This window comes from Oncorhynchus tshawytscha, linkage group LG07, assembly GCF_018296145.1.
Source record: "Oncorhynchus tshawytscha isolate Ot180627B linkage group LG07, Otsh_v2.0, whole genome shotgun sequence".
Classification (NCBI taxonomy): domain Eukaryota; kingdom Metazoa; phylum Chordata; class Actinopteri; order Salmoniformes; family Salmonidae; genus Oncorhynchus; species Oncorhynchus tshawytscha.
Window position 1 is genome coordinate 27,537,890 of NC_056435.1, and position 20,240 is coordinate 27,558,129.

The window sequence follows — 20,240 nt, forward strand, 5'->3', positions numbered from 1 at the left end:
CGTCCCTCTAAACTTTCAGCTCATACAAGGAGAAGACTGATCAGAGATGCAGCCAAGAGGCCCATGATCACTCTGGATGAACTGCAGAGATCTACAGCTGAGGTGGGAGACTCTGTCCATAGGACAACAATCAGTCATTTATTGCACAAATCTGGCCTTTATGGAAGAGTGGCAAGAAGAAAGCCATTTCTTAAAGATATCCATAAAAAGTGTTGTTTAAAGTTTGCCACAAGCCACCTGGGAGACACTCCTAACATGTGGAAGAAGGTGCTCTGGTCAGATGAAACCAAAATTGAACTTTTTGGCAACAATCCAAAACGTTATGTTTGGCGTAAAAGCAACACAGCTCATCACCCTGAACACACCATCCCCACTGTCAAACATGGTGGTGGCAGCATCATGGTTTGGGCCTGCTTTTCTTCAGCAGGGACAGGGAAGATGGTTAAAATTGATGGGAAGATGGATGGAGCCAAATACAGGACCATTCTGGAAGAAAACCTGATGGAGTCTGCAAAAGACCTGAGACTGGGACAGAGATTTGTCTTCCAACAAGACAATGATCCAAAACATAAAGCAAAATCTACAATGGAATGGTTCAAAAATAAACATATCCAGGTGTTAGAATGGCCAAGTCAAAGTCCAGACCTGAATCCAATCGAGAATCTGTGGAAAGAACTGAAAACTGCTGTTCACAAATGCTCTCCATCCAACCTCACTGAGCTCGAGCTGTTTTGCAAGGAGGAATGGGAAAAAATGTCAGTCTCTCGATGTGCAAAACTGATAGAGACATACCCCAAGCGACTTACAGCTGTAATCGCAGCAAAAGGTGGCGCTACAAAGTATTAACTTAAGGGGGCTGAATAATTTTGCACGCCCAATTTTTCAGTTTTTGATTTGTTAAAAAAGTTTGAAATATCCAATAAATGTCGTTCCACTTCATGATTGTGTCCCACTTGTTGTTGATTCTTCACAAAAAAATACAGTTTTATATCTTTATGTTTGAAGCCTGAAATGTGGCAAAAGGTCGCAAAGTTCAAGGGGGCCGAATACTTTCGCAAGGCACTGTATATATATATATATACATACATATCAGCCTGAATTTAAAATGGATTAAATTGAGACTTTGTGTCACTGGCCTACACACAATACCCCATAATGTCAAAGTGGAATTATGTTTTTAGACATAAAAAATGAAATGTCTGGAGTCAATAAATATTCAAACCCTTTATTATGGCAAGCCTAAATAAGTTCATGGGTAAACATTTGCCAAACAAGTCACATAATAAGTTGCATGGACTCACTCGAGTGATGCAACAATAGTGTTTAACGTGATTTTTGAATGACTACCTCATCTCTGTGCCCCACACATACAATTATTTTTAAGGTCCCTCGGTCAAGCAGTGAATTTCAAACACAGGTTCAACCACAAAGACCAGGGACATTTTCCAATGCCTTGCAAAGAAGGGCACCTATTGGTAGATGGGTAAAAATAAACAAAGGAGACATTGAATATCCCTTTGAACATGGTGAAGTTATTAATTACACTTTGGATGATGTATCAATACTACAAAGATACAGGCGTCCTTCCTAACTTAGTTGCTGGAGAGGAAGGAAACCGCTCAGGGAGTTCACCATGAGGCAAATTGTGACTTTAAAACCGTTACAGAGTTTAATAGCTGTGATAGGAGAAAACTGAGGACAGATCAACACTGTAGTTACTCCACAATACTAACCCCAAATGACAGAGTGAAATGAAGGAAGCCTGTACGGAATACAAATATTCCAAAACAAGCATCCTGTGTAACACATTTGCAGCCGATAGTATTTATCAGTGACAACACGTTTGTGTCTGTCTCTGGTGTTCAGAGGTGCAGATAGCAATTTAGCACAGGTAGTCCACTCTGTCTTCCTTCTGTTTTCCATAAACAAGCGCTGTAACATGGAAATATGTCAGTGTGGGACCCCCTAACCCTATAAAGGTGTGTATTAACAATTTTTGTGTAATGTAATGGAACTGAAAGTCATGATCAAGGGCTAACCCCACCCTACCATGAGACATCCATCCATGTCTTCATCACTGGAAAATATCAACTATATCATTTACAAATAGTGTTGTCAAAACAATTTAATAATTTCTTGAAAATGTTAAATAAAACACTAATATACCTTGATTACATAAATATTCAACCCCCTGAGTCAATAAATGTCGGAATCACCTTTGGCAGCGATTACAGCTGTGAGTCTTTCTGGGTAAGTCTCTAAAAACTTTGCACACCTGGATTGTACAATATTTACACATTGTTATTTTGTCATTCTTCAAGGTCTGTCAAGTTGGTTGTTGATCATTGCTAGACAGACATTATCAAGTCTTGCCATAGATTTTCAAGCCAACTTAAGTCAGAAATGTAACTAGGCTGTAACTGTAACTCAGGAACATTCAATGTCATATTGGTAAGCAATTCCAGTGTATATTTGGCCTTCTATTTTAGGTTATTGTCCTGCTGAAACATGAACTTGTCTCCCAGTGTCTGTTGGAAAGCAGACTGAACCAGGTTTTCCTCTAGGATTTTGCCTGTGCTTAGCTCTATTCCATTTCTTTTTATCCTAAAAAAATCCCTAGTCCTTGCCGATGACAAGCATACCCATAACATGATGCGGCCACTACCATGCTTGAAAATATGAAGAGTGGTACTCAGTGATGTGTTGTGTTGGATTTGCCCCAAGCGTAACGCTTTGTATTCAGGACTTAAAGTTAATTTCTTTGCCACAATTTGTGCAGTTTTACTTTAGTGCCCTATTGCATAAAGGATGGTTGTTTTGGAATATTTATATTCTGTACAGTCTTTTCACTCTGTGATTTAGGATAGTATTGTGGCGTAACTATAACGTTGTTGATCCATCCTCAGTTTTCTCCCATCACAGCCATTAAACACTGTAACTGATTTAAAGTCACCATTGGCCTCATGGTGAAATTCCTGAGCGGTTTCCTTCCTCTCTGGCAACTGAGTTAGGAAGGATGCCTGTATATTTGTAGTTACTGGGTATATTGATACCCCATCCAAAGTGTAATTAATAACTTTATCATGCTCAAAGGGATATTCTGCTTCTTCTTTTTTTTTTACCCATCTACCATTAGGGGCCCTTCTTTGCAGGGCATTGGACAACCTCCCTGGTCTTTGTGGTTGAATCTGTGTTTGAAATTCACTGCTCGACTGAGGGACCTTACTTCATTTTGAAAAATGTAATTAATTTGTAAAAATGTAGAAAAACCTATTTCCACTTTGACATTATGTGGTATTGTGTGACAAACAATTTAAATTGAATCCATTCTGCATGCAGGCTGCAACACAATAAAATGTGGAAAAAGTCAAAGGGTGTGAATACTTTCTGAAGGCACTGCTCATATAATGTGGTTAAAAGAGTATGTAAACATTATTAAAGTGACCAGTGTTCAATGACTCTATGTACATAGGGCAAAGCAGTCTCTAAGGTGCAGGGTAGAGTACCGGGTGGTAGCCGGCTAGTAACAGTGACTAAGGTTTAGGGCAGGGTACTGGGCGGAGGCCGGCTTCTGGTGACTATTTAACAGTCTGATGACCTGGAGATAGAAGCTGTTTGTCAGTTTCTCGGTCCCAGCTTTGACACACCTGTACTATCTTCTACATGCTAGTGAGGTGACCAGGCTGTGGCTCTGGTGGCTGAGGTCCTTGATCTTCTTAACCTTTCTGTGACACCGGGCGCTGTAGATGTCCTGGGGGGCAGGCAGTGTGGCCCCTATGATGTGTTGGGCTGACCGCACTACCTCTGGAGAGCACTGCGGTTGTGAACGGTGCAATTTCTGTACCAGGCGGTGTTGCGCCTTCTTCACTACACTGTCTCTGATGTCAGTGATGTGCACGCCGAGAAACTTGAAGCTTTTGACACTCCCCTGCAGCCTGTCGATATGACCAGTGGCATGCCCTCTCTGCAGTTATTTTCCTGGCGCAACTCAACCAGGGCTCTAACCTCCTCGCTGTAGGCTGTCTTGCCATTGTTGGTAATCAGACTTACCACTGTTGTGTCTTACATTGGTACAGTATTTATCTTCTCCAGGTGGGATAGGGCAGTGTGCAGTGCAGTGGCAATTGCGTTGTCCGTGGATCTGCTGGGACGGTATGTGAATTGTATTGGGTCTAGAGGTACTGTTTACAGTTAATAACAGTAAGTACAGTTATTTTAACAGTAACATTCCGTCTTAGAGCATAACATTAATGCTTTTGAGCTAAGTACTTGGCAAATGACTGTCCCAGTTTAAGCAGCATGTGTCCCGCATTGGAAGTTATCTGTAATCGGTTAACGGTTCTGATTAGGTCTTCGTTTGCATCGCTGAGCAGTGCCCAGTAAATAATGAAATCCAGTTGTTAGATGCTACCCCCACAAACAAATGTTATAGGTGCGTGCCGCCATCTACTGCATTGGCTGTGTATCAGCCTACTATTCTGTTGTATGAATGAATTCTTTTCACGTTGTGAAAGAAATCCTAACAGTCACTGGCTTCAATGGCTCCCTTTCCTAATTTATTTTCCTGAATGACCACAGATGAATAGTCAGCAGTGTTGGGGAAGCTACTCGGAAAATAAAGTTTACCAAGCTACTTAATTTACGTCACACTAAAACTACCCTTAAAAGGGAACATCCACTCAAAAACTATATATTTTTCCATCAGTCCACTGTTAATACAGCCCCAATATGTTTTGCATGTCAGCAGTCAAATTGTCAAGATATTGGACTTTCAAGAATCAAAGTGTCACCGGTCACAAAAGAACTTTGTGAAATTGCATCATATCTAAATCTGAAATGTCATAGGTCTTCTACAAAGAACAGAACTCTAGAGTCAATGTTGACAGAATGTGGAATTGAGTCTATAAAACACACAAAAAATGTTTTAAGTGAGAATGAGGCAGATCTGAAAGTAAATTCTTGCCTAGTTCGCCCATATTTTATTTCTCAAAAAAGTATTGTGTAGTTCCAGTAGTTAGCTACACCCCTACATGGCAGAACTACTGAAACACTACCAAGATTTGAATTTAGTTAAACTACCACCACGCTACTTCAAAATGTAGGGTAATTAGTATTTGAATTACATGTAGTTTATTACTCCAACACAGATGGTCAGATGAACATACATCGACTATCATGTCCTCTCAGAAGTTAGTATCATTAATGAAAACGAAGTGAAGGAACATGTAGAGAAAAGGAAGAGAAGCACTGCTGGGATACAATAGAACTTCGTAGGTAGAAGGTGCTCTTTGGTGGTGGTTAAATGGTCTCCCCCCAAAAAGAGGCATTTGTATAATTAGTTTTAAACCTATTTTGGTGCAGCTCAATGCTCAATAGGAGCCTCGTTTCCTTTCCTTCGACTGTACTGCGGGGGAAAAAAACTTGTCAGGCGAGGATAACTTTCGGGCCCAGAGGTCATCATGGCTTTCCCCCGCCCTGCGTTTTCAGAGCAATGCAGATGAGGGAGCGACAGGGAGAGTAATCCACTATACACGGACACACAAAGTCTGCTTGTATGTTTCAGGATGATTGACAGTATTCTTTATCTTTTAAGATATTTTTGCAAAGGCCTTTGCAAGGTAAAAAGGTCTTCATACAGTTTGCAGTGATGTTTTAAAATCTGGTGTTTATTCAGACAGACAATCCTCCAGCTACAGATGGACTTGATTTCCAGGCTCTCATTTATGCAGTGTAGTTATATTCTGGCTGTTCAGAAGTAGGTAGGAAACTATTTGGCATCAACTTCTCTGCAGGGTCAGTTGTAAACAGAATAAACAGTTCATTCATAATTTGCTTCGATTTCATAAATCAGATGAGTGCAACGACCTGGCAACGATACTGTCGTCGTCTGACAATGTATTCCCCTTTCTTGTAACTTCACACAAAAGGAAGAGGGAAGAGTTTGTCAACACGAACCAGGAGCAGACATAAGAGTGCAGGGAAGAACCAGGCTATTGAGTAGGAAGGAACAACATGCTAGAGCTAAGAGGCTACCCTAGTACTAAGTGAATAGGTTCAATTCTGCAGACACTACTAGGTAACGGCTGTGCTTGTACTAATATTGCACATTAAAGGGCATCAACTGGCTCAACCAACTTGTAGAAAATATTTATTAATTATCATCCAACAAGTGGTACAGTGAGAATATATTCATTGGCTGAAATGTTAAGAGCACGGTTCCAACTTCATCCCCCCAACAGGTTATACTAAAAAAAATCTGTTCAATAAAATGTTTAATTAAAAGGACAACTGGTGTTTCCATTTAGCTTCATTTCGACACATGCCATAACATCCTTTATGGACAGGACACTATTTCCCAGTGTGCAAATCTGAAATACCATAACCTGTTCATTATTTGTCTTACGTCCCAAAGAATACATTAAGACATAAATTACTCCTCTGCCCAAATAATGCATTCACGTTAATTTAAAATTAAGCCCATTGAAAAAAAGAACCTTGGTTATGTCTGACAGAATAGATCATAAATGTATCCAAACTTACTACCCAATTCTGACTCCTTTTAAGTTGGCATAAATTTAAGAGGCCCCATTTCAAGCCTGTGAGGACTTCTGTCTTCATCCTTCAGGACACTGACTCCGGTCTGGGTTCAGATGCAAACCTCGGTCAGCAGTGTCCAAGGTCCCTAGATATGTGAATTAAGTTAGATTTGACAATTCAAATGACACAAAAGTAACTAGTATTCAAATAAATATAACTATTCAAACATTTTATTAGAGACCTCCATTTGACATATCTAAAACACACCGGAGAATCACACACTGGGAAACATTTGACAACCACACCACGTTCTCACACCATCACTCACGTCCCCAGTGTCCTCAGCAGGTGTCATCCACATCAAAGTTCACACAGAGAGCATCAATAACAAGGAAAGAAACCACACACACACACACCACTCAGGTCATGTAGGTTATATAATACAAGACAAATATTCAGCACAACATTCCACACTACATTTGGGTACCACTTCTGCACTTGATCAATATACTACAGGAGGGTGTGACAAATTGCAAAGAGAGATCTTGAAGTACTAGTAAATGAAAGTCCATTTGGGGGGGGCTTGTAGCATCTGCAGAGTCCATTCACACTCACAACAGCAGTCAAATTGGGCTCTTTCATCGCACAACCAGTCCGTTTCACGCTTTCTTTTTCTCTCTGTTCGCTCACTCATCGATTCACTCTTCGCCACAAGCCATCCTCAATCGCACTCACGAGTTCTTAATGTCAGTTGCGCAGTTCTTTCCATTAAAAAGTGGATAAAAATTAAACACCCACCGTCTCTTAGAACATGCGGAGTGAAGCCGTTCTTTGATGGCAAAGCATTTATAGATGGAAGAGAGTGATATTGACATCACCCAAAGAATGCTGCCAAAGAGGAGCTTCTTCCCGGGAAAATGGAAGAGAGGTGAACTGCAGAAGAGATTGTAGTGAAGGCTTTTCCATTTAACTAGAGACTGAAAATAAAGTTGCACTTATAACATTTAAGTTTCAACCAGATTCTTTCCAATGCAAGATTGTTGTCAAATATACAGATGGATAGTGAACCAGTGATTTCTCATGCATTCAGAAACATCACAACTCACAATGCATGCATCAAAGAATCCAGTTGAAAATAAGTCAGGATATAACAAACTTAAGAACAAATAAATTTGACTTCAAAAGTAGGATGACTCTGGTAAACAATAATTCATTTCAAACACTTTCTAAATTAAAATCTTGATCTCCAAATGTACAAAACAGCCTTCACAAAAGCGTTTAAGTATCAGACACACATAACACCAGAAATAAATTAGGAAAAAGACCTCACAATACTTACCATCAAACTATTTCACATACCCCACCCGGAAGACTTGGACTCCATACTGGAGCCAAATCCTGAGCTAAACCCACTACCACTGGCTGTTGCATTAGAACCGGTACCCCAACCTAGACTGGCTGAGTTGGTGCCGTAGTTACTGTTGCCTGTGCTGTAGGCCTGGCTCTGATCTCTGGTGGAGTTAGGCTGCCCAGTGGAGGTGGTGCCTGAGGTGGCAGTTTGCCCTTGCTGACTAGCCAACATACCCATCATTCCCCAACTGCTCTGTAGGGCAGCCTGAGCAGCAGCCATCATGGCAGGGTTCAGACTAAAGTTGCCAAAATTAGCCATATTACTACTGGCGCTGGTCCCTAACCCTGTGCGGTTACTACCAAAGCCCTGAGCCCCAAACCCGTTCCCAAACCGCCCTGCTCGCTCCGTCATCTGCCTACTGCCGTGTTTTGGCTCAGCATTTGAGATGTGCACGCTGACCCCCTTAATAATCAGGTCCTCTCCACATAGGGAACTGGCAACCTGGAGAGAAGACATGCGGGTCAGTCTGAGGTTTAAGGGGCAATTCAGCAGAAGGCAAATAGAACAAGGTCTTTGAATTTGCGGTGGCACCTACCTGGTCATCGGCAAAGCTGACGAAGGCAAAGGCACGGAAGGGCTTGGGGATGAAGACGTCAGTGACCTCACCATACTGCATGAAGAACTGTCGCAGTTCATCAGCGGACAAGTCTTCAGTGCAACGGCCTACAAACACTTTTCTGCTTCTCATGGGCTCATCTGGACCTTGCTGTTTCACAAAATAAAATGTAAAGGTTCACACATTAACAATATAGCAAACATTAGGAACATCTTCCTATTATTGAGTTGCACCCCTCCCCCCCAAAACAGCCTAAATTAGTCAGGGTATGGAATCTCCAAGGTGTCAAAAGCATTCCACAGGGATGCTCATGCCCATGTTGACTCCAATGCTTCCCACAGTTGTGTCAAGATGGCTGGATGTCCTTTGGGTGGTGGACCATTCTTGACACACATGGGAAAGTGTTGAGAGTGAGAAATACCCAGCGGTGTTGCAGTTCTTGACACAAACCGGTGCGCATGGCACCTACCATCATACCCCTGTTCAAAGGCACATATCTTTTGCCTTTCTCGTTCACCCTCTGAATGACACACACAATCCATGTCTCAATTGTCTCAAGGCTTAAAAATGATTCTTTAACCCGTCTCCTCCCCTTCAACTACACTGATTTGAAGTGGATTGAATAAGTGACATCAATAAGGGATCACAGCTTTCACCTGAATTCACATCTGAAACAAGTGCTCTTGCCGTTAATAATTAACGTTACACACCATACAGAAACAAAAACGCCTACCTTGGAGTTGGGGAGTTTGCAGTCACACCATCTTCCATCAATCATGTGGCGTTGTGAGATCACTTTGTCTTGAGTCTCATACTCAGTAAACCTCACAAAGCCAAACCCCTTTGAGTTTCCAGTCTTCACATCTCGTTTCACCTGTGAAGAGGAGCATGTAGTGAAGGCACCACAGATATACCAAGGAATTGCACACTAAAAAGGAACTGACAAGATTTAGCACCATCAAAATCTTTTTTCTTTTTCTTATCACATACACCCTCGGAAAGAGTGGCACATTTATCATTTTGCAACAAGCAGAGCACATATCTGGTTTGGAAATGACAGTCAGGTATTTGTGAAAATTCTAGAGTGAAATGAATGGGAAAGCGGCCGTGCGTTTGGGCAATTAACTTCTTGGATATAGGGGGCACTATTTTAATTTTTGGATGAAAAACGTTTGTTTTAAACAAGATATTTTGTCACGAAAAGATGCTCGACTATGCATATAATTGACATCTTTGGAAAGAAAACTGACGTTTCCAAAACTGCAAAGATATTGTCTGTGAGTGCCACAGAACTGATGTTACAGAAAAAAACATAAAAATACAATCAGGAAGTGCCGCATTTTTTGAAACGGCCTCATGGCAATGACTCCTTATATGGCTGTGGCGGAGCTAGGAGTCAGCTTACCTTTTCCACGTTTTCCCCAAGGTGTCTGCAGCATTGTGACGTATTTGTAGGCATATCATTGGAAGATTGACCATAAGACACTACATCTACCAGGTGGTCACTTGGTGTCCTCCGTCGCAATTATTGCGTAATCTCCAGCTGCAGTATTTTTCCGTTTTCCTCGGATGAGAAACCGACTGCCAGGAATGATTTTTCATCGAATAGAATTGTGAAAAACACCTTGAGGATTGATTCTAAACAACGTTTGCCATGTTTCTGTCGATATTATGGAGCTAATTTGGGAAAAAGTTTGGCGTTGTGTTGACTACATTTTTCTTAGCCAAATGAACAAAACGGAGCTATTTCTCTTACACAAATAATATTTTTGGAAAAATTTAACATTTGCTATCTAACTGAGTCTCTCGTCATTGAAAACATCCGAAGTTCTTCAAAGGTAAATGATTTTATTTGAATGCTTTTCTTGTTTTTGTGAAAATGTTGCCTGCTGAATGCTAGGCTTAATTCTATGCTAGGCTATCAATACTCTTACACAAATGCTTGTGTAGCTTTGGTTAAAGCATATTTTGAAAATCTGAGATGACAGTGTTGTTAACAAAAGGCTAAGCTTGTGTTTCAATATATTTATTTCATTTCATTTGCGATTTTCATGAATAGGAAACGTTGCGTTATGGTAATGAGCTTGAGGCTATGATTACGCTCCCGGATACGGGATTGCTTGACGCTAGAGGTTAATATGTTGTCCAGGTCGACTCTACGCAGACCAGTGCGCCATAACCAATCACAGCTAGAGTAGGCCTATTATGAAAATAGGCTATCCAAACAGTCCTATGCCATTCACGTTGATGTTGCACTACTGGACTGTTTACATGCAGCAGAAGAACTTGACTTTGGTTAGAAAGCAGTAGCAAAATTCACAAGAAACCTGAATGGTTTTCTGCAATAATATAATACCAAGGCAGTCTTACTTCTGAGAACTTCACATTAATCAAAAAACCAACAGCTGGCCTCCCGAGTGGCGCAGTGGTCTAAGGCACTGCATCGCAGTGCTAGCTGTGCCACTAGAAATTCTGGGTTTTAGTCCAGGCTCCGTCGCAGCCGGCCGCGACCTGGAGGCCCATGGGGCGGCTCACAATTGTCCCAGTGTCGTCCGGGTTAGGGTTTGGCCGGCAGGGATATCCTTTACTCATCGCGCACTAGCAACTCCTGTGGCGGGCCGGGCGCCGTGCACACTGACACTGTCGCCAGGTGTACGGTGTTTCCTCCGACACATTGGAGCGGCTGGCTTGTCAAGAAGCAGTGCGGCTTGGTTGGGTTGTGTTTCAGAGGACGCATGGCTCTCGACCTTCACCTCTCCCGAGTCCGTACGGGAGTTGCAGCGATGTGAGAAGACTAACTACTACCAATTGGATACCACGAAATTGGGGAGAAAAAAAGGGGTGAAAAATAATAATAAAATACTAAAAAACAAGCATGATCTCTCCCTCAGTTGCCGCTGCACAACAGAACGATGTTAGCCAGATGAGCCTAAATCTAGCACAGGGAATGGTAGATAAAACCCAACTTTTTCTGTCAAAATTGCACCGTGAATCCAAAGAGGAGTAGGCTACCCTGCTCAGCCAGCCCCCAGTCCCATAATAACCCATGTTTTAACAGGTGGATGGATTTACAGCTTGCCTGCCTGCTCAGTGGTAATTTCATCCACGTCAAATACATTTTGATTGACAACTAGGCGATATGCTAACAGTTGTTCAAGTTTGAGTAAATGAGTAGCCATCTTAAACTAATGAGTCACATTTCTTAGCCAACCAAGTGACACTTCAATCCCAATCTCTGTAGCCACCAAAGCTGACAATTCCAGGCAATAACCTCCAGCAGCTATCTAGGTAACAGTACAAGCAAAGATTTTTACAACTAACCCAAGAGACCACAGTCTATCATTTCCAATGGAAACAAATGTGTCAGTGGGCAGAACAAGCAAGGAGGGAGGCAGAGCCAAACATGAGCTAGCAAGATCCTAATGGCGAGTTCTAGCATGTCTGCATATTTCTGTTAGCGAGAACCTTTTCTGTAAAGTGCGCATGTGCAATAACTCAATTTGCCCTTGCACTCCCAAACAATGCAATTTTTACCATGGAAAAGGGATATCAACCAGATTCCTTTTCCTATGGCTTCCCCATGGTGTGAACAGTCTTTAGACAGTTTCAGGCTTTTATTTCGAAAAATGAGCGAGAAAGATCACATCGCATCATTGTATGGCTGGGTGTCAGCAGTATTTTGCATGTGCAACAGCTTGGAACAGACATTTTCTCTCTCTCTCCTATTGAAGAAGCTACAGTCCCGGTTGAAATATTATCTCTTGTAAAAACAACCCGAGGATTGATTATAAAAAACGTTTGACATGTTTCTACGAACTTTACGGATACTACTTGGAATTTTCGTCTGCCTGGTTGTGACCACTCGAGCCTGTTGATTTCTGAACATAACGCGCCAACCATATGGAGGTATTTTGGATATAAAAATAATATTTATGGAACAAAAGGAACATTTGTGTAACTGGGAGTCTCGTGAGTGCAAACATCCGAAGATCAAAGGTAAGCGATTAATTTTATTGCTTTTCTGACTTTCGTCACAAATCTACTTGGCTGCTAGCTGTTTAATGTTTTGTCTACTGAGAAGGATGTCCTTACATAAACGCTTGGCATGCTTTCGCCGAAAGGTTTTTGAAATCTGACACACCAGGTGGATTAACAACAAGCTAAGCTGTGTTTTGCTATATTGCACTTTTGATTTCATGACAATTAAATATTTTTAGTAATTGAATTTGGCGCTCTGCAATTCAGCAGATGTTGACAAATGATCCCGCTATCTGGATGGGTGCATCGAGAAGTTAATTCTGCCAACAAAACCTTACACAACATTCCATTACATAGTGAAAACATTTTTTATTTTTACCTCTTAAAAAGTTGGTTTTGAAGCATAAACTGAATTTGAAATTTTAGACCGATATGATTATGCATTTGTTTTATTTTTACAAAATGGTTAAAACAGTGTCAGTTCCAATTTACAGCTGGGAGAACAAAAATAGTGAAGGTACCTAAAAGAAACATCTGCAAAGAACGTCTCAAATTTGCAACTGTACCTGCACCATGATGACTTCCCCAAAGGTGCTGAAGTAATCTTTCAGGTCCTGTTCAGTTGTCTTCCATGGCAACCCCAGTACAATCAGATCAGATGTCTTCATGTCACCTCTCTTCATCTTCACAGCAGAGGCGGCATCGATCTCGTCCATTTTCCTTTTATTGTCTGAAATAGTGTGGTAGGGATCGTCATTCATTCCTTGATGTAGCACTTGAGACTGACATTTGCCTAGTTAGATATGCATCATGTGGAATGAGTATAGCTAGGGAACCTTTCAATCTTTAATAATTAATTGAGTATGTAAATATTACATACGTCCACTAGTTGGTGGCTAATTAAAATAAACATGTCATAGTTTAGTCAACATACCTTTGGGATAATTGACGACATAGACCAGATTGCCCCAGCCGTTCTCAGGCGCATGAAGAATCCCTTCCACCAAACGGACCCCTCTCATACACTGTGAAACAGGACTCCTGAATCGTAGGCCGCAAGCCCCAGGAAACTGAGCTGCCACGGTAGAAAGCAACACAGAGCCATCGTCCTCAGAAGGGATCTCCATGGGCTCCTCATTCTCTTCTTCGGCCACACGAATGTACAACTCTGCCATTTGTACCTACAATTACGCCTTTTCTCAGTCAAAAATACTGCACTGGCTATGTAAAATTAGCTCTCTACCCACTTCGATATGCCCGACGACTAGTTGATTAATACAAAAAAATAGTTCGGAAAATACACCGCGGTTTATAAAAAATAAAAATCAGTTTAGATGTTGGACGTTGCTTAAATGAAATTGTATTTAAACGACTAACTAGAGCTCGTGAGATATTCAAGCAAACGAACCTGCCTCGGTCCCACTCAGTGTTCCTTTGTTAGCTTGCTCTGTCATCTACACCGGACGACCTAGCTTTAGCAATGGAGCTTTTAGTGAGCTAACGGCGTTTCGTGCCGTGTTGGTCCTAAAAGTTGAAATTTCGTCCAAGTAATTTGAAATCGAGCAATCGTATAATTAACGTTAAGTCTTAACTAATATTTTCTAAAGTAGCATACACGTAATACTGCGCGTTTAGAGCAAATATTCAACCTCAAACACACCTGCGACGAAAATAAACACGCTATTCTTCCCGATCAAAATGGCATTATCATGGAGGAAGTGCGTCATTATCTTGGATCATATCATGGTAAAAAGGAGGGGGGTGGGGTGTTGTGCAGCTAGGAAATAACAGAAACGGATAAATATTTTTTTCCAGGCAAATGTTACACATTTTTCACTATGATCTTGGTAAACGTATTTGTGTAAAAAAAATGGACTTGTGTAAATGATAACCACGGAGATGCATAGTCGATAACTACTGCGGCGTCCCCCCTATGTAAAGATTTGATAAACCCAGTTTTTCAAACTTAATTATGAGTTCATGTGACAACTGGGACCCGGGAACAACTAGGCGTCAACTTGAACGCCTCCTTTCATGCCAGACATGAACTCCTGGTTGCTGCTCATCTCTCCGTGTTGTTAACCAGAAACGTATTAATTTCTTCCTTAAAAAAACTTCCTTATCATCACAAATCAACCAGAAAAATATTCCTCACCAATAAGTCCCCAATCAATAGTTTAAATTGCTCGAACATCACAAGAACATCAATATTACATTTAGAATTTTGTTCCAGCAATACGGTGCATTAAAAACGATAGGAACTCAGGCGTCTATATTTCAACAGCAAAGTTAGATAGGAAGTTTATGAAGTAGGGCCTTGTAAACAATAATTATTCAGATCCTTTACTGTGAGACGCAAAATTCAGCTAAGGGGCACCTGTTTCCATTGATCATCCTTGAGATGTTTCTACAACTTCATTGGAGTCCACCCTGTGGTAAATTAAATATATTGGACATGATTTGGAAAGGCACACTGTAGTATGATCTAAAATAAGGACGCGTGACAACGAGGTTCTAGCTCCAGCCTGTTTATTAACCTAACCCTCGCATGTCCTACATAGGTACGGATACCCCCAAGGGACATCCTAATACACACACACACACCTGTCTATATAAGGTCCCACAGTTGACAGTGAATGTCAGAGCAAAAACCAAGCCATGATGTCGAAAGAATTGTCCTAGAGCTCCAAGACAGGATTGTGTTGAGGCACACATCTGGGGAAGGGTACCAAAACATTTCTGCAGCATTGAAGGTCCCGAAGAACACCGTGGCCTCCATCATTCTTAAATAGAAGAAGTTTGGAACCACCAAGGCTGCCCGGCCAAACTAAGCAATCGGGAGAGAAGGACCTTGGTCAGGTAGGTGACCAAGAACTCGATGGTCACTGTTACAGAGCTCTAGAATTCCTCTGTGGAGATGGGAGAATCTTCCAGAAGGACAACCATTTCTACAGCACTCCACCAATCAGGCCTTTATGGTAGAGTGGCCAGATGGAAGCCTCTCCTCAGTAAAAGGCATATGACAGCCCGCTTGGAATTTGGCAAAGGGCACCTAAAGACTCTCAGACCATGAGAAACAAGATTCTCTGGTCTGATGAAACCAAGATTGAACTCTGGTCTGAATGCCAAGCATCACGTCTGGAGGAAACCTGGCACCATCCCTACGGTGAAACATGATGGTGGCAGCATCATGCTTTGGGGATGTTTTTCAGCGGCAGGGACTGGGAGACTAGTCAGAATCGAAGCAAAGATGAAGGGAGCAAAGTACAGAGAGATCCTTGATGAAAACCTGCTCCAGAGCATTCAAGACCTAAGACTGGGGTGAAGGTTCACCTTCCAACAGGACAATGGCCCTAAGCACACAGCCAAGACAATGCAGGTGTGGCTTCGGGACAAGTCATTGAATGTCCTTGAGTGGCTCAGCCAGAGCCCGGACTTGAACCTGATCAAAAATCTCTGGCGAGACCTGAAGATATCTGTACATCAACGCCCCCCCATTCAACCTGACAAAGCTTGAGAGGATCTGCAGAGCAGAATGGGAGAAACTCCCCAAATACAGGTTGCCAAGCTTGTAGCTTCATACCCAAGAAGACTCGATGCTATAATCGCTGCCAAAGGTGCTTCAACAAAGTACTGAGTAAAGGGTCTGAATACTTATGTAAATGTGATATTTCAGTTGTTTTTTTTAAACCTTTTTTGCTTTGTCATTATGGGGTATTGTGTGTAAACTGATGAGGCGGGAAAAACTATTTAATCCATTTTAGACTAAGGCTGTAATGTAACAAAATGTGGAAAAAGTAAAGCGGTCTGAATACTTTCCAAATGCACTGTATACAGGGTCAGTACCATTACCATATTTACAATGGGCAGGGATACTGGCGTGATGGAAGTAGATCATTACACGTCTTTTAGATTGCCTGAAACTTGCATTTCCCAAACATAATTTAGGTCACCCAGGATAATAACTTCTGATTAAATAAAAGAAGACAAACCTATTAACTCCTCAAGTGCACGAAGGTTAGACGAGGGAGGACGGTAGACCCTTATAACAGTTATGGATACATACTTCCCCAGACAAAGGCTTAAAGATGGTAGCAAATATTTTTGGGAAAGGGAAATAGCCACTACACCACCTCTACCCTGTCTGTCACATTATAACCCTCACTATTAAAATCAGAGTACAGAATGTCCCCAGAGATCCAAGTTTCCGTCAATACAAGAATGTCCGTATTCATCTGCATAGCCCAGATCTGATGATGTAATCCAGGAAGTAAGATGCTAATGTAAAGATGCATCAACCTAAGTCCTTTACGGTTTTTAAAGTCACTTGGGGTCTCCAACTCAAACAAGCTATGTTCAATAGGCGGTTGCAGGCCCTGTCTGATGGTTGATATTGATATAGTATTGATATAGTTGGTATGGTAATAAGATTGCATAGAACAGCACCACTTGGTCTATCCTATTAGTAATAAAGGAAGGAGTCGAAATTGGAATTACTTTTCCAAGCTTAGCACCATAGGGCCTGAGGCCGCAGCCAATGTCAATATGGAGAACTCTTAGAGTAACCAATGATGGAATGTTATAAACGGACTTATGGTTGCTATCGTGAAACAGGCCAAGCCCTCTACGTGATTTGAAAATTGAGGGGGGGATTCAAGTTTATGGAATTCACATTTGAAAAGTACGGGCGGGTGAGAGGGGAGAGGTGACCCCATTAGGGAGGGGCCTCTGCAGGGCAGGCCTGGTCAGTCAGTCGGAGAGTGGCGACACGGTGGCGAGGCAGTGGCACGACGACCAGGCTGAGGAGTAGAAAAGGAAAAAGGTCTTAGGGACCTATCCAGAACTCCAATGTCTTGTGATGGAAATCTCTTGTGTTTGTGTGATCGCAGTATGTTTAGCACAATGCTGCTTTTGAAATAACCTGTCTTGTTTGGGTTCATGCGAGTGACGAGTTGACTGCACAAAGGAGTACACCACACTATCACTCATTATTTGGCAGTACGCCCAGAGTATTGCTCTGCGAACTAGAGAAGTGATTAAATATCTCACTTTCAAGGTAAGAAGGGAGGGTTTGGCCGGCTGGGATGTCCTTGTCCCAACGCGCTCTAGTGACTCCTTGTGGTGGCCGGACACATGCACGCTGACTACGGTCGCCAGCTGTACGGTGTTTCCTCTGTCACATTGGTGCGGCTGGCTTCCGGGTTAAGCAGCGATGTGTCAAGAAGCAGTGCGGCTTGGAGGGGTCGTGTTTCGGAGGACGCATGGCTCTCGACCTTCGCCTCTCCTGAGTCTGTATGGGCGTTGCAGCGATGGGACAAGAGTACCAATTGGGGAGAAAAAGGGGTAAAAAGTACCTAAAATAAAATAAGAAAAAAATAAAAGAAAGAGGCATCCCTGTGGAGAGGCATCCCTGTGGCATCCCAAAAAAGGCACAAAAACTCACATCAATACCTTTGTCAGAAAACACTGTTAAACGGGGCTGTAGTGGAGCAGGTTGAGACCTTCAAGTTCCTTGGCGTCCACATCACCAACAAACTAACATGGTCCAAGCACACCACGACAGTCGTGAAGAGGGCACGACAAAAACCTATTCCCCCTCAGGAGACTGAAACGATGGAGATATGGGATCAGAGCAAGACCATGTTCTATTTCACTCCGAGGCTTGGTGGTTATCGAGGGGGAGTGCTAGAAAGATTTTTCGCATTGAGAGAGGACCTGTTGTCATTCACAATGGATTTAAAAAACAGACTTGTTTGACTATCTGTGTAATGAAAATAAAATCTGTCTCCTTGACTATGTAACAGACATATTTGGGAAACTGAACGAACTGAACGCAAGCATGCAGGGGAAATACAAAAACATTCTACAGATGAGTGACCTAATCAGTGAATTCAGAGGAAATAATTCTTATTGGAGGGAGTCTTTCAAAAGGTAAACATGCCTCCTTCCCTTGGCTGTGCATGTTTCTAACAGAAAAGAGCATCAGTAAGTGTCCCACACAAGTGATGACTGCTCGCCTCCAACGCTTGGAAGAGCATTTTGGGACCTACTTCTCAATCCGTTTTACTGTGATCCTGGCTCAGTTGACATGCTTGTAAGTGAAATCGAACAGCTGATCGAGCTGTCATGTGACCGAATGCATTTACGGGTCACTATGGAGGAGTTTTGGTTCCTGACTCAAAGGGAATACCCTGCCGTCTCCCTCTGAGCATTAATGTCACGTTCAAGACAACTAGGAACTCGGAAATTAACAAGCTCTGACTGGGAATATTTGTTTGTATATTTTTTGTGATACAGACCCGGGTTCGATCACAACCGGCCGTGATCGAGAGTCCCATAGGGCTGCACACAACTGGCCAAGAATAATTATTCTGTGAATTAAAAAAATATATAATAATCTCGAAATAGAGGCATACTTAAATGAAAGAAATGTGACAGTGTGTAAATGACAACACAGTGCAAGAAATAAAGAAATGTATCAAAATGGCTGTAAATGAATGCTTAAACAATTAACTATGTAAATGAGAAAATACTGAGTGTATTAAGGAAATAGAAGCCTGGCTCAAATAGAAGTCAGTCTCTAATAATTAATTGTATGACCTGGAAAAAATCCTTTATCCTCCAAGGTAAAAACAAATATGATCCGGTCGCCATATGGCATATTCACAGTAAATTTCAATCTCTCCTTGTTCCAGTCTGTAATCCCCACGTTTTAAGATGACCACAATCATTCCTGTTCCTAAGAATTCTAAGGCTTCATGACACAATGACTACCACCTTGTAGCACTCACTTCTGTAATCATGAAGTGCTTTGAGAGGCTGGTTTTGGCACACATTTACTCTACCATCCCAGCCACACTAGACCCACTTCAATTTGCATACCGCCCCAACAGATTCATAGACGACGCAATCTCAATTTCTCTCTACACTGCCCTCACCCACCTAGATAAGAGGAATACCTATGTGAGAATGCTATTCATTGACTATAGCTCAGCGATCGACACCATTGTCCCCTCCAAGCTCTTCAATAAGCTTAGGATTCTGGGTCTGAACACCTCCCTCTGCAACTGGATCCTGGACTTCCTGATGGGCCGACCCCAGGTGATGAGGTAGGCAACATCACCTCCACCACGCTGACCCTTAACACAGGGGCCCCACAGGGGTGTGTGCTTAGTCCCTGTACTCCCTGTTCACCCACGACTGTGTGGCCACACATGACTCCAACACCATTATCAAGTTCGCTGACAACACAACGGTGGTAGGCCTGATCATCGGCAACATTGAGTCAGCCCACATGGTCAGTGACCTGGCAGTGCGGTGCCAGAGCAACAACATCTCCGTCAATGTCAACAAGACCAAGGAGTTGATCGTGGACAACAGGAAACAGGGAGCGCGAGCACACCCCTATCCACATCAACGGGGCAGGAGTGGAGCTGGTAGACCGTTTCAAGTTCCTTGGTGTCCAAATCACTAAAGACTTAAAATGGTCCAAACACACATGCACAGTAGTGAAGAAGGTGCGACAGTGTCTCTTCACCCGCAGGAGGTTGAAAAAGTTTGGCATGGGCCCTCAAATCCTGAAAAGGTTCTACAGCTGTACCATTAAGAGCATATTGACTGGATGCATCACTGCTTGGTATGGCAATAGCACCGCCCTCCATCGCATGGCGCTACAGAGCATTGTGCAGATAGCCCAGTACATCACTGGGCCCGAGTTCCCTGCCATCCAGGACCTCTATATTAGGCGGTGTGAAAAGA

General features: G+C 42.3%; 1 protein-coding gene across 2 annotated transcripts; it reads right to left on the bottom strand.

Annotated features, from left to right (window-relative positions):
* Positions 1-6,131: 6,131 nt before the first annotated feature.
* LOC112254245 (TAR DNA-binding protein 43-like) lies at positions 6,132-14,195 on the bottom strand. 2 transcript variants are annotated; one of them, XR_002954132.2, is made up of 6 exons: positions 13,417-14,195; positions 13,049-13,212; positions 9,238-9,378; positions 8,484-8,654; positions 7,336-8,389; positions 6,132-6,682 (listed from the first exon to the last, which is right to left on the bottom strand). XR_002954132.2 is itself a non-coding variant. In XM_024426612.2 (5 exons), the coding sequence occupies exons 1-5, from the start codon at positions 13,655-13,657 to the stop codon at positions 7,889-7,891; spliced, it is 1,218 nt and encodes a 405-aa protein (XP_024282380.1). In that variant the 5' UTR covers positions 13,658-14,195; the 3' UTR covers positions 6,132-7,888. The 2 variants fall into 2 exon arrangements, 1 of the variants encoding a protein (XP_024282380.1); XM_024426612.2 differs by having other exon boundaries at positions 6,132-8,389.
* Between the last annotated feature and the right edge of the window lie 6,045 nt (positions 14,196-20,240).

Excerpts from the sequence above, each read along its gene's own strand:
- LOC112254245 (XM_024426612.2), bottom strand. The coding sequence starts at position 13,657 with ATGGCAGAGTTGTACATTCGTGTGGCCGAAGAAGAGAATGAGGAGCCC. Across the intron at positions 13,213-13,416 it reads TGTCGTCAATTATCCCAAAG|ACAATAAAAGGAAAATGGAC; the intron begins GTATGTTGACTA and ends ACACTATTTCAG. Across the intron at positions 8,390-8,483 it reads TCAGCTTTGCCGATGACCAG|GTTGCCAGTTCCCTATGTGG; the intron begins GTAGGTGCCACC and ends TCTTCTCTCCAG.